At 37.4% G+C, this 15216-nt stretch overlaps 1 protein-coding gene across 1 annotated transcript in view; it reads right to left on the reverse strand.

Annotated features, from left to right (window-relative positions):
* The window catches only part of kif6 (kinesin family member 6), a 50743-nt gene extending 37298 nt beyond the window's left edge, over positions 1–13445 (reverse strand). The window contains exons 1-6 of the mRNA XM_067478937.1: positions 13274–13445; positions 9994–10103; positions 8803–8877; positions 4911–5058; positions 4590–4699; positions 2774–2903 (exon numbers count right to left, since the gene is read on the reverse strand). Coding sequence (XP_067335038.1) covers positions 2774–2903; positions 4590–4699; positions 4911–5058; positions 8803–8877; positions 9994–10103; positions 13274–13333 — 633 coding nt within the window. The 5' untranslated portion in view covers positions 13334–13445. The remainder of the gene's footprint in view (positions 1–2773; positions 2904–4589; positions 4700–4910; positions 5059–8802; positions 8878–9993; positions 10104–13273) is intronic.
* Between the last annotated feature and the right edge of the window lie 1771 nt (positions 13446–15216).

Raw genomic sequence — 15216 nt, forward strand, 5'->3', positions numbered from 1 at the left:
TAAGTCTATTGTTCAGTCTAAACACCAATACCGAACAAATGCTGGTAAAGCCTTGATAAGGAACTTCTTATTACATTCCCACTCACCCAGCAGACATCACCTAACTCTATAGCCAAGGTGACTGAATTTTGTAGTTTCCATTAAAAACAATGTATTGAATGCATTTAGAACTCAATGAAAAAACTATCACAACAAGGTAGATCTCAAAAGTAAACTTTCAGAAATTGCTGCTAATACACTGAAACAAAAAAACTTGTGAACTGACATAGATGTGACCATTAACACATCGGTATCAGTTCAAATCCTTTAAAACACTGGCAGCTGCCTACAGATAAGGAGTCACTTGTTCTTGTCTCTGAGTGTCATTGTGTCCCTTTTACTGTGCCAGTTATCAAGAATGAGCACCAGCAGAGAAATCGTGTACAAACAAGAGCACATCAATTACAGTATGTGTATGTCATTGTTCACAAGTTTTATGGACAATATGTCAACAGAGTCTCCACACAGTTGCACTCAAATATGTTGGGGAAAAAAACAGCAGGACAATGCAACCTCACTAAAGTCATTTCCTTTACTCTCCTGCGTTCTAAATTGACCACTTGTTGATTTTACATGCACCACATGCGGACCACACAGAGCGCTGCACTGGGTCAGCACAATGTTAAAATCATGTTGTACAAACCCCAAAAACTGTTAGAAACTGCTGAGTAAAGTTGAGTTGCTGAGTTTAGTTTCTTTTGGATCACCTGCTATTCACCCCACTCACTCCCCTGAGTTCAGGTGGAAGTTAAGCTGTACAAAGAATGGCATAGGTCCAGGCTCTGTACCCCCCCAACCCAACCGCAACCCCCAAGAATAGATGAGACACAATGATTCCCAGTGAGGTTAAAAAGAAGGGTCAGAAGGTGAAATGCATTTCCTGCCCACCTGCTAACTCTCAAAAGCAACTGAGACCATGGTTTGCTGAGTTTGGTGTGAAAAGATGTGTCATCTTTTGTCCACATGACTGGGAGCGAGAGAAGAAAGAAAGCATTGCTGGTAATTTTATTTGAAGTCTATAAGGAGCAAGTCCTTCTGGGATGATTCTTGCAGCAATAAATTGACTATGATGGTTCTTTGTTTTCTTCAGGACCAAGAGAAATGTTCTTTTAAATAAATCAACGAGAGGATGAGTTAATCAATGTCAGTGTGGGTGGACTGTACTGGGGGTTCCCTTCTGAACTGTGCATCAACAATACTGCTTGATAAACAGACTAATGTAACATCCAAGAATTTGTTTTCACCAGAAAAATCCCCCAAGATTTTAAAGCAGTGAGCATGGAAACAAGAATGTTGCCTCAAAGTTAAAACAGAACAAATGCAAAACTGTTGGGGTTAATATATTCTGTGTGTATTACTTGGTAGGCCCATTTTCTCGTAGACTATAAGAGTTATGTGACAGGATACTAGCTATTAAACCCATTTCCAAGTTCAGGAGAAATTCAATTTTAGATCAAATAACTATTTCTTTTGCAATGGTTTAGCTGTATACCACATCAAAACTAACTTTGAAAAAGTCTTTAATTGTAACCTGATCATTCAGTTGACTTTTACTGTCTGTTATTTACTTACAAACTAGCAACAAGATTAAACAAGGTGAGATCAGCCCTTTGCTCTAAACCTCAGGTTGCAAAGCAAAGGCTAATCCACCACATGTCTCATCAGCATGGGGAGTCTGGGTGTCTGTGAGAAGAAAAAAAAAAAATCACCACAACATAAAGAGAAATTACAGAGAGAATGTTTGGTTTTACTGGAAAAAACGTGGTAAAAGGGACCACAGGGGACCAAAATAATATTTTAGAGGGGTCCTAATGTAGCTTTTCGAATGCCTATTGCATTTAACAAAAATAGCTTTTATGCTAAGTCCAACCCTGGGATTAGTCATGTATTTTTGCATTCTGTCTACAATCCTTACTAACGGCACTGCATTGTATGGTGAATTCCAAAAAGTGGATATCATAATATAAACATTTCCATAAAAACTCAGACGTTGCATAAATAGAGAATATATATCATTTAAATAGTACAAAGACAACATATTAAATGTTGAAATTGAGGAGTTTGTTTACCAGTATGTTTAGCAATTTAGACCAATTGCTTTTATTTTAAAAGAAAATGTTCCTATTCTTGGTTTATATAGGATTTCTGCTGCTCAACAGTTTGGGGCCTGCATTGTCATTTTTTACTTCATAAGGTGCCAAATGTTTTCCATGGGTGACAGGTCTGGACTGCAGGCAGGCCAGATTAGTACCTGGAGTCTTTATTTAGCCATACTTTTGTAATACACGCAGAATGTGGTTTGGCATTGTGTTGCTGAAATAAACAAGGCCTTGCCTAAAATAAAGTCATCTGGATTGCAGCATATGTCGCTCTAACATCTGTATATATTATTCAGCTTTAATGAAGCCCTCACAAAGGTTACCCTTGCTGTCCCACAGCATACATAGTGCTGATAGTCTTATCAGCACAATGTACTGATAAGACTGACTCTATTATTGGACAGAACACATCTATTACATCTATTATCTATTAAATATGATTTCCCAGCTTGAACATTTGATATTATGTCTTTGTACTTTTATCAAAACTAGTTTTCAAATAATTTGCATGAAATGATTTCCTCCTTTTTCATATTTACAAATGTTCAAATGTTTCTGGAAATGGGGTTTGTACATTTCTAGGGTACTGTGTTGTGCATAAACCCTGTGGAAGCCTGTGATCCCCCTTCTCTTACTTCTGCAATCATACGATTGGTGTCTCCCAGGAAGAGTAGATTCAAAGCCTCCTCCTCACTTGTAGATTGCTGGAGTGACAGGTTCCTGAGATGGATGTTCTGATCTGGATCCTCCATAATCATTACTTTTCTGAGAAGACAAAAACCTAGATAAAAGTTCCAGCATAATAATGAATGTCAAATAAACTTGGATGAACTAAAATAACAATAGTACTGTAAATTACAAAGTAAAGCCATCCAGTCAATAGCTAAATAATCCAATACTGAAGCAAATCTGTCCAACTAATTATGTCAGCTATTTCCATCCGATCGCCTTGGCATTGTTCAGCTCAAAATCCAAGCAAGTCATATGTGCATATCAGTGTGGGTTGCAACCCAGTTTGACATGCTATATCTATCTGGGGGTCCATAACTTGATAACAGACAGGGTTCGCATTTAAAAAACAAACAGGAGATTGGCTCGAGCCCACATCACACATTTAGAACCACTGTTCCTGAACAAATGGGATTAAAATGACTATGATGTTACAGCAACATACCACCAAGGTTGTGACAGTATGGCTAATTGGTTTACATGTTAAAGAGGGTGGAAAAACTGAGTAAGACATTTAAGGAATTATTTTAATATGTGTGGGTCAATTGAGGTGGTTGGATAGAACAGTATTAATCTTATTGTGATTAATGGGCTGTGTCCTTTAATTGTTATTTTCTCAAACAGCCCCACCTAATGTACCTTAAATAGAATATGCTTATTGTATTTCTGTGCAAATATAAATTACAGAAATGTTGACTGCATTGTTAGATAATTTACAGCCATTTCGGCAGCTGTAGGGTGGAATGCTGCACACATGATGGAAATAGTGCACAGATGCATACAAGAAGAAAAAGTAATGAAGAATGACAGAAAAAAAGAACGATAAAGAGAGAAGCAGACTAACAGTCAAAGAGAGAAATTTGTCAGTTCTACAGCTTCTCCTTAAATCAGCAAGTGTGGCCACAGCATGGTTAACAACGGGCACTGTCTATTTCCAGTAGACTGTGATTTGTGGGTATCTAAACCTTGAGCTAAAGGAAAGAAGAAACTTAAATGGAACTGTTGCAAGAAAATACGGGACAAACACCAAAACGATATCCAAAGACGATGTCATGCCTGGAAGTCCAAAGTATAGTTTGAAATGAATAAGTATTGAGTTTGACAAAAACAGGCAAAAAAAAATTACATATTAAAACCTCCAGACAGATGGAATTTATAATTATAAAGAGAGATGGACACAACCTAAAAAACATAAAGCAGGAGGAACACTGAGAAAGAGAGACTGTCAAAGACTGGGGCATGGCAGGAAGGGAGGCAAAAGAAATTGGTGTGAGAAGAGGTAGAGATATATATATATAAAAAAAAATGAATTTCCCTAACTGCAGCAGCAACTGGCTAAGAAAAAATATTTCTCCACATGACCCTCTTGCTCTCCATAGTGACTGAGCCTGCCACCAGATTGACCACATCCATTGCTGTCCCACAGTCTCATTATGTCAGTTGGCAGTTCATATTGGGGGTGGGAAATACTGGAGACTCCACATTTCACCACACAGTGATTCCAGGCCAGGCTGAAAAATGGCTGTTCAGGAATAAAGCTCAACTAAACCCGCAAGTGTTTAGGAGAATAATGGATTCAGTGGTCGTTTGTCTTTTCAACTTTGCAATAAGTGCATTAATCACTCACAAGAGCATGTGTTCAAGAGCAAAAAATACCATTCACTGTACAAATAAACCAAATGCTTGCAGAATTGATGTAGAACCAAAAGAAGGAATACTGACGGCAGGTCTTCCAGTCGAGATGCTTCATGTCGGGAGTCCAGAAGGTCATATCCTATCTCATTGTAGATCTCAAGGTAGGAGATATGTGTGGTATAAACCATGCTACTGTCCTGTTGAGTAAATAATGCGTAAAACTAAAATGGGTGCAAAAAGATGTAAAAAGCAAAAGCAGCACTGGAAAATAAATTATAGCATAAAGATCCATAAGGATACTAATGTAGACCAAAGATGTGTATCAAAATGCGTCATATTTACGTTAATCTGAAACCTAAGAAAAACTAATTTATATTGGAAAAATACTAAAATACAAACTGTGCTCACCTGACTGAAGCGCTGGTAAAGATAGGAAAGACTCCGGGGAATGATGCCTCGATCACTGTAACGCTCCGCCCCACCTGTGATAGTAAAGGTCTTTCCACTGCCTGTCTGTCCATAGGCAAATATGGTGCCATTATAGCCAGCTAATACGCTACACACACACACACACACACACACACACACAAACACACAAAGATCAACATCCCTTAATCTTCAAAGTTTAGGCAAATAAAACAATCACTATTAAATGCACAATTAAATAAATAATACACATACATAAATGTAACTATTACGTTAAATAGCTTAATAACAAGTGTCTAAACACAAAAAAAATGTGAAAACATCAGCATCAAATTTGTTTCTAACTGGCCAATTCACAATAGGTAGAAGAACAAATTCATTTGGATAGTTTTGCTAAACCTTTAGTAATAGAAGATTATGTAGTACAAGTAACAGACGTTAGTATGAAACCTTGTCCTCTTTACATAAAAATATACTGCAAAAAGCAGAATGCATCAGCTGGTCTGTACATAACTATAGTCTTCAAACCATCCACTTCCTTTAACTTCACTTTCTGACTTTGTATTAGTGCTAGGGACTATCAAATACATCCCTAAGCAGACTCCAGGAGCCTGAGTGAATTGATTTTGACATTGTAAATCCACAGGAAGAGATGGAGGTGAGTGGAGAGCCACTATGGCGTCAGACATCTGCCGGTGACAGAGGAACGTCTCAGAGTATGAGGTGAAGGAAAAGTCCCAAACCCACTGAACAAGGCAGGGCCTGGTAAATTTTGGTTTGGCATTAAGCGGCTTTTTTGCACGTGCACATTGCCACGAAACCAATGGCATCCAGTTCTGTTTGAATGAACTGATCAAAAAAGATGGCCTCATAAGACATTGGGTAAATTGATGTAAAAAAACTTTTTCTGTGGTGTTGGAAATAAACCAGGAAGAAAGAGTGAAATAACTACAAGGCTAGTGACACAAAAGTCTGGATAAAGGGTGAGAACAAACTCTCTGATTTGTCGAGTCAAATGGGAAAAGGATATCTTGACACTATATGTTTTGAAATAATTTACAAATAAACCTAAGCCAGTCACTTATTTTATGCTACTGCCAACCCAATATTTGAGCAGTGTGTGAATTTCTCTTCCTGTCTGCTGCACATTTCCATTCACTGCAGACAGGCAAGGGAAAAAAAACTGCATGTCAGTTTACATAAAACACAGTGTCCACTCGGTTGGTTGGTCTGACTTGGATGTCCATTGCGTGTCCATTTCCTCTAGCGTGACTCATGGCAGTGACTGGCAGTGGAGAGAAAAAGACACAGGCTCAATGTTTAGTTTAATGTCAGTGCTAATGATGCGGCCTAGGCCCAGCCACTGAGGCTTGGGCATTTCCCAGTGCTTGTTCCTGTTTACACCTCAGCTTTCCTGGAGACTGGCAACTCATTATCCAGAAGATACTTGTTCTTGTTCTCATGAGAAGCAGCATGTCCAGGCTTTTCAGGGAACATTGTTAAGAATAAAAGTGAACAGAATCAGACTCTCGGGCTGGGGAATGGTATTACACCTGAAATAAATGGGTAATATGCCCACCCAACATCATTGCAGTGGCTCTTGCTCTCCTGCTGCTACAGTATTCATTTTTAAAGCACTAGACTGTAGTTGAAATGACTGATTTTATTTACACTACAGTAGAGACAGACTGTATTATTATTTATAACTTTTGGCTGAACTTGAAAGTGTTCAAGTTTGACTGAGTCACAACCAAAACAATATAATATCACACGCACAGGAAAAGCACCTGTGTGTGTGTGTGTGTGTCAAACTGAGTTTTAGTCATGTGAAAGCAAAACAGCTGCAATTTTAAAAAGAATATATGACTAAACCTGAATAAATGTTTTCCAACAACTATGGCTTTAGGAAGAAAAAAAAACACTTCTGTCAATCCAAATTTGATTTTGTTTATGATTCCCTTGACCTGACATGCTTTTTGTAACTGTGTCTGTGTCAATATTAATATAAGATAAACAGATATCAGCTTTCACTTTGATTTGTCTAGGTCAGTCACAGCTGACTGTAGTGTTTTACAGTCTCTATGATTCCATCTTATGAGTAATTTGTTTACTGCATTCCCTGCAGTTGTAGCCACTGTGGTCTGTTTAAAAGGCAAAAACTTTGAGGAATTTAGAACAATTAGTGTGTAAACATACATCCTGCAGAGATCCTGCTCATTCACACACAAATGGGGCCAACAATCACTGGGAGCAACAAAGTTGGGGTTCAGTATCTTGCTCAAGGAACCTTTAACATATGACCGGGAGGAGCCGGTAATTGAACCAACAACTGTGGGACTGATGGATGACCACTATACCTCCTGCACCACAGTCGTATTGGTTGTTACTGATATGTTTTAACCTCATGTTCACCATGTGCCACAACAAAAGGGGGCGACCTAATACCCATATCATTTAACCCATGTGACTCATGGTCCAAGTCCTTATTCAGTCCATCCAGATGACTCACCATGTTGTTTATATGTCTCTTAATAGCAAAGATAATGCAAAGCACTTGTGGGATTCCATAAATAGTCCTTATTGTGACTAAGAAGTGTGCGGCGGAATGTTGAGGACATGACAAGGCTAAACTGAGCCAGAAGGACAGGGTTTGGTGAGGATGAAAAGAATCTTGTTCAAATAACAACAACACAACCAACATTTGATCATTGGAAATTCCAAGTAAATTCTGTCTCTTATTGGCTGCTTTTTCTTCTGGAAGTCAGTCCTCTTGGATACTAAACTTAAGCGAAAGGGCAAGATCTGTCAGACACAGTTAAGAGTTTCCCTATGGTGAAATGTAGTAAACAATGTCTTTAGAAGAAGCAAGAAAAAGAATCATAGATGGACAACTCTGCTAACTGGTGCATTGGATCAATATTAGCTACATTTAAAATAGAAATTCCAACCAGATGAATCTAATCTTTAAAAGTCTGGTGGGGACGCATAACATTAAAATGTCTGTTGATGTACAGTTTTGAAGCTTTGACCTATCTGCATTCTAACAAGGGAGTATATTTTAACTACATCTGGATATCTTCTCAGCTTCCAAAGTTCTTTTCTAAAACAAGTACGTCATAAAAATCGAAACAGGAAAGATTTAATAGTCATCCTGTTGCTGAGTGAAATGTTTGCTTTCAATAGCCAATAACTATCAATTATATATTAACTTCAAGTCAATCAAAATTGACTATATTGTCTAAAAAAGAATGTAGACCAAGAACACATGCTTGTGCACCTGTACTTAACAAATGAAATCTGTCCAGTATATTGTACATTTTATTTTCATTACAGTGAAAAGTGTTAACAAATTACCTGCTGTTGATCTTGAGGGCCAGATATTTTAGCAGGGCAATGTAATCTATGTGGCTTGTGTGACAAATTATACAAAACTAAATTAGTGAGCAAGTGCTATACAGGGTTGTACAATGTGCTTCAATTGTGTTTTGTGTGGCAGGAAAATGTTTTAACGCTCATAATGGCCCAGTGTACCATCTTGCCTGCCAGCTTAGTCCACTTAGTGGTTTAAGTGTGTAAAGCATGCCAAAAATCACAGACACCCTCCATTTCCACCTTAAAGAAAGCTGAGCTTTATTGACTTCCTGTCAACAAAGCTGGCTAAAGCCTGTGTGGCCTGACCACATAGAGATGAGAGGTGAGTAGAAGTGGTCAATAATCCCCTAATTGAAACTGACTTGAAATTCTCAAAATGTTACTGGGACAACTAAAGATAACTAACTAAAAAGTAAAGATTTAAAATTTCTAAACTTTCAGAAAATGCCTTAAATAAAACAAACATTTATTTACATCTGTAATTATATTTTTTGTTTTTTACCTGTCTGCAACTGGTTTGGCGATGTTCTCAAATATCTCTTCTTGTTTGACTGCCTGATCAAATAATTTTTGGAACCTGGACAAAAGTGAAAAAACAAAACAAAAACATTAACGATGACACATCTGCTTGAAAGAAAAAGGTAGCAACCCCTTTTAATAATTTACTAACACATAATAAAGTGGAAACAGTAGCATCGACAGCCTAATACAGTAGCTCACAGCAGTATTGAATAAGCTAAAAAAAAGGAGCGTTCTTAATTCCCCAAGAAGATGAGGAGCTTAGTCATGTTGTTTTCAAAAGCAGTCTCAAACACTATGTTTTATTCCACAAAAAGATGAGAGAGATGTACGAGGAATCCGCCCAGGAAGATTGTTAAATGTGGAAATTGTATTTCTATGATGGCACAAGGGAACCTCCACAGGCTATTATGAGACTCTGTGGTTTTCAAAGGCTCACAGTGTCCACTGCTGTCTAACTCCCTAACTGTGAATTTAGGGCTTGGAAGCGTGGCATGGGCCCTGCCTAGAGTGTATATAAGGCTGCAGCATTCACCACCAGCATTAAACAGATGTTCTGGCTCTGCACTGACAGAACTTGTGGAGAAATTATTTATGGGAAAATTATTATGCAACCTTAAAAGCCTAAATTCTGGTGAGCAACAAACCTTGCTCTACAATGCTGTTTTCATTCATTATACCTTTTTTAAATTTACACCATTTGCACAATATAGCTTAAGCATTGGTGAAATCAAATGCTGAGTCAATTGTTCTCTTGCTTTTCCCAATTTAACTATTATATAAGAGATGGCAATTGTGGCTAATTGTACTCCTGTGATAAAAACATTGCATATGCATTGCATAAGGTTTTATTTGACATTTCTTAAATTCCTGTTTCTATAAACAAGCAGCTGCTGCTAATATAATTTAAAGTATAAGAGAATGGTCTCAGGAAAGATAGACCCCTTCTAAACTATATAGAAGAGCATTTACTATAATCATGCAACATCAATGAAAGAATTATAGGCATTTTGTAGCCTGTACATTATTATGTAAATTCTTATGTATTCTGTTCATAAATTACGTACTAATAAGTCTCCACCACTTTAATTATTATAGTGAAATATTAATCACAAATTGTAGGAAATAAAGCAAATGAAAAGCTTTATAAATACCCCTTATAAAGACACTGTACCTGAACTTGTAGCATTCCCTTTTGTTGTTAACAAAGCCATCAGCAAGGTCCCTGGGCACCATGAACTCCAGAGTAGCACCTGTGGGCTTCTCATTATCCACAGAGTACACCTGAGGGAGCCAGAGACAACAGGAAAGTCAAATCAGTAGAACAAGGCCTATAAGCTGCTGTTACAGTTTTGACAACTGCTTTCACACAGAATCTTTACATGCCGCACGGTTTCCTAAACCTGTTCTTTCCTGCTCTTGCGTGTCATAAGACGGAAGAACTTCTTCACATAGCACTTTGCTTTAATGTTTTCACCTTGACTTAGATTTCTGCTTGCCTTGCAGTTCACTTGTCTGTGTAGACTCAATCTAAATGTAAATATAAACATTTTTGGTCAATGTACCATTGTGAATGTCTGTCGACAGTATAGACAGAATGTTAGGGATGCATGCACCTATTAATCGGTAAACCTCTATCGCCATGCCAACCGTGGTTCCTACAACACAGCATATCACTAGTTATATGGGGCAGTAGTGGCCTAATAGTTAAGAGATGTACAGTTTTTTTTTTACAACTGCTATCACACAAACTCTTTATATGTCACACCATTTCTTGAACCTGTCACTATAGGAGTGAAACCACACATTGAACTCAGTGTTCAATTTCATAAACACTACACGCAATTCTCTCCATAAGGTTCAAAAATTTACCATGAAATAACTTGAGTAGCTCACCTTTTCCAAACACAACAAATCACAATACTACACTTACTCAGCAGTGTCATACCCATTTCTTACAGTGCAAACACTAGCTGATTAATTTTCCACTTAGAAATCAGAGCTGTAGCACAGTAAAAAAGAGCAGAGATGAGCTCTCCTGATTTGGAGAACAATGGTGAAGCATAAGCTAGAGATTCAGGAATGAGAGAAGGAGGAGGACAAGGATAAGGAATGATAGTTTTTTCAGATGAGATCACTGCTACTTTTATTTAGGTTTTACACAAAACTCTTTATCTTACTGCATGTTTTTCTCCTGTTGGGTATTTGAAGTAGTACATACAAAAAAAGTAAAAATGTTATTGTACTGCATTTCTGTGTTGATTTACATATATATTTGAGTTAATCTTTTGCAACTGACTATGACACAAGTATAACACAAGCAATGTAAAATGCATAAATCTTTTGAAATGTTGATATTGATAGGAAGTGTTTTTGTTTAGCACATCAGTGTGTTGTTGGATGGTAGTAAGGTCATGCATCATAATACATGTGTGAGTCATTTTGATGCAAAAAAAAATAAATAAAAATGAAAACACAAAACAATTTTGCATTGTTTCCATTTGCAAAATTAGCCAAAACCCAAGTTCATTTCCCCAGTCTGGCAGAAATGTCTTTTGTTTACATTTCATATTAACTTTGCATTTTTGTCTTAGAGTTTTAACAATTTTGCAACCTTTATTAATTTCTTTAGAGAACCCCTTTAACTTACTGAGTGTTTTTATGTTATATACATACAGTATATACTGTCAGATGTCTGTATGTAAACTGTTATATAGCATTTGGGTCTGTTTTACTGTATTTATGTGTTTGAGTAGATCTGTTACAACCGGCTACAGTATAACACTTAAATCACAAAAGGCATAAATGTTTTGATAAAACATTCTTAGATGGGTTTTGTGTTAAGCACATCAGTGTGAAGAAAGATCAAAATCATATGATGCATGTGTTTCTCATTTTGATGCAAAAGAAAAAAATTAAACATATGTCCTATAGTAGGCAAAAGAAATGAGCAATTAAAAGTGATCCGCATTCTGTATAGTGCCGGCAAATACTACAAATCCACCTCCACTAGCTAAAGCTGGAGCCATGGGAAGAAAAGCTTTTGAATATTAAACCAATATGGACTGAGCTCTATCAATGGAGAAAAATAAAAGTGAGGCTGGCAGAACCAGTCTCAACACTACTCTGAGCTTTGACATATGCTCTGGCAAACAGTGTGTTTTCAATAGACACCGATGCAAAGCCCCAGGGTCTGAAGAATAAAAGCTAAGTCCTAACTGATTGAGTTGTTTTTTACTGTTGCCCTGCCTGCACTGATACTTTGTGAACAAATCTTCCATGTTGTCTTTATACGGACATGCCCAAAACAAAGATATAGCTGTGCTTTTATCATTTTGATTATCGGCTGCTGCGCTCTGACAATGCCCTGGGCCTTAGGGACAAGAAAGTACTTTGCCTGTGCTGTTTTTTTAATATAACTAAACCCAAGTCTACTTTTGCGGGCTGTTTGAAATTGCGAGTCTTCCCTAATAACTATCTTCCTTGTTATCCAATTTGTTTCAGTTTGACTTTGACAGTTGCCTTTGCCTGTCTCTAAATGATCTGCAACTTTACGACTCCTTTCCCTGGGATGTTTGTCAAATGTTTTGTTTGTGACAAAAATGGCAATATGCATATTTATCACATGAGACAACTTTTTACGTATTGGCTCTAGTTCTGAAAAACTGTGTGACAGTTTGCCCCACACTCCCCTTTATAAATTTGACATTACCACCCCAGAATTACAAATCCAGCTCTCTTGTGTTTCACTTTAATCACTGTGATACACTTTACAGAACTCAGGTCAATAGAAAGTTCTTTACTTAAACTGATTCTAATACAACCTTTAATTACTCACATGGTCTAAAAAGGGAAATTACAGTCAGCAAGCAATAAAATTACAAGGGAATACAATGAAAACTTTGGATGGGTTTGTGCACAAAGGAAGTGCTGTAGCATATAATCATACAGTAAGATTCAGAATTACAGCACAAACGTTGCAAGCATCTTCAACATAAACACACACACACACACACACACACACACACACACACACAGAAACGACATGAAGTCTGCAACAACAAAGACCAACAGCTAATTGAAGCGAGGCTAATTAATGACGACTTCATTCCGCGCAACAAGCAGTTCCGGGGCTTCACTGTAAAATCTTTTTCACTTTAATGATTTATGGACGAGGGAATTTGAATTGTCATTCGTTATACTTGCCAATATGTATTTGCTGAAAAAACCTTTAAAAAGTGTAAAAATATAATAACATATCGACTACAGACTGGCTAAACTAGTTAGTTAAATACCGAATATTTAACTAACTAGCACATTCCTCGATAGCTAACAACGCCAAACTTCCAAATGCCAAATATTAAGTTAGCTAAATAAACAGCGTTAAGTTACCTCCTAACACTGAACTCTACTAAGTTAAGGTGAAAAGGGCTGACTTTGACTTGTCCACTTACCGCCGTAGTTTTCTTAGTGGGCTTAATGCGACCAAATATCTGTATCGTCTGTTTTACCATTTTTACCGCGAAAACTATAAAAAACTGTCTGACAGTTTCCTAACAAACATAGCCTTAGCTAGTTAGCTCAGTGGCTAAAGTTAGCATTAATGTCGGCGCTGTGCTCCGTGTAGTTTGTTGTAGCCTTGTTGCTAGGTAACGGTGTTTCCCTCCATGACAAAGATCGTCTATTAAAAAGAGGATGATTCCTAACCCCCCCCCCCCCCCCCCCCCCGAATTATATAAGAAGTCAGAGTCACTTCACTTTAAAATGTCAGATGAAAAAAATAAAACAGATTTATTATTGCTGAATTTTCTTCTGAAGTTTGTTAGTCTTCACTAACCAGGCGTTTTGTATATTCAAGACAAAGGTCACTGCAGGTTCAGTGACTCAGTCACTGAGTATATTGACATAAGTGTACCCAGTACTGGCACTCCCCACACTCTAAGCCAGTGGAGGTTACTCATAATGCAAATAGGTGCAACCAACTGACAAATTTGGCAGTTATGGATCAGCATTTAAAGAAATATATTTGCTACGAACATCAGCTTTAAGAAGGTATTACAGTTACTATACAGAAACCTTCAAATACCAGAACTAAAAAAATCATAACCAATAGTAGCAGCAGATGAAAGCTTTTACCGACCTTTCTTTGTCCAAGTTTTGTGTTTTGTAAATGAAAGATCTGAGAAAGCAGAGTGTCTTTTTCAGGTGATGCGATACTAATGCTGCAAATGTATATCTGGTGGCATGCAAAAGAGTTATTTAAGGTTTAAACCAGTTTGCATTTATGCATGAGCTCACACACATTTATAAATACATCATATTGCATGATTGGATCTGTAGCTTGCAGGTAAACTTTTATAGTTGAAGTTGACTTTGTCATTTGATTTATACACCTTTATATTTTGGTTTCTGTCATCAAAACTCATAACAAATGTAAACTAACATTATCAGCTGAGCTTACACAAAGCCACGTGCGTTTTGTACAGGGTAGGGTGGGGTGAGGTCAGTAATGGCGGCTTTGACCCCATCTCAGATTTCACCATATCCTGTGTGTCATTCTGTTTTTGGTATTTCACCTGAGCCATGCTCCAGATATAGCCTGTATGAGTAAGCCCACCCTCCAAGTTACACATCAAACAGGATACCAAACAGGAATGCTGCGTGGTTCCATGGTGGCATGCATCGTGTTTGTTCCAGTGCATTCTTCACCGCCACAGAAAATGCGTCCTGTGTGGTTCCTCTTTTAGAGTGTGTGCGTGCACGTGCTGCCTATGATTATAACTGCTGCCTTTAGAGAGTAGTTGGTTTAAATGTGTATAATCACATACTGTGTCTTCCATTAAGATTAAGTGGCATTATACAGGATTGCACTTGTCTTTTACATATTTCTGTGACTGATGTGCAAACTTGAAAGAAAAATAAAATCACCAAGCTTTTTACCATTACATTATTGGCCAAAATTAGAACTAGCCAAGTAAAACAACAAAATAATTGTGATAAAACGTGTGTCAGCATTACAAAAAAGGATCAACATCATTTAAAATGAATCAAAATACTTATCCCAAGTCTACCAGTTATTTTTATTTTTACAGAGCAAACATTTTTATGTCTTTTAAAATGTACATAATTGAACAAATGCACATAATTTTAGGTAAACCTAAACAATTAGTGCATTCCAATGTGGATATTTATGAGAATAATTTACAGCAGGTATCTCCTATAGGCTCTAAATGCTACAACATGCAACTCTGCCTTTCTGGGCAAGGAGACTGTGAGAAGGAAATGCAGCCATCCATATGACTGTTACTGATATGTTGGTGTTTATGATCAGCCCTATACAGTGTGCCTCTCATCTTTTGGTTCAAGCAGCTATTAGCATCTTGCCACATGTGGGTGA

This window comes from Channa argus, chromosome 16, assembly GCF_033026475.1.
Source record: "Channa argus isolate prfri chromosome 16, Channa argus male v1.0, whole genome shotgun sequence".
Lineage (NCBI taxonomy): Eukaryota > Metazoa > Chordata > Actinopteri > Anabantiformes > Channidae > Channa > Channa argus.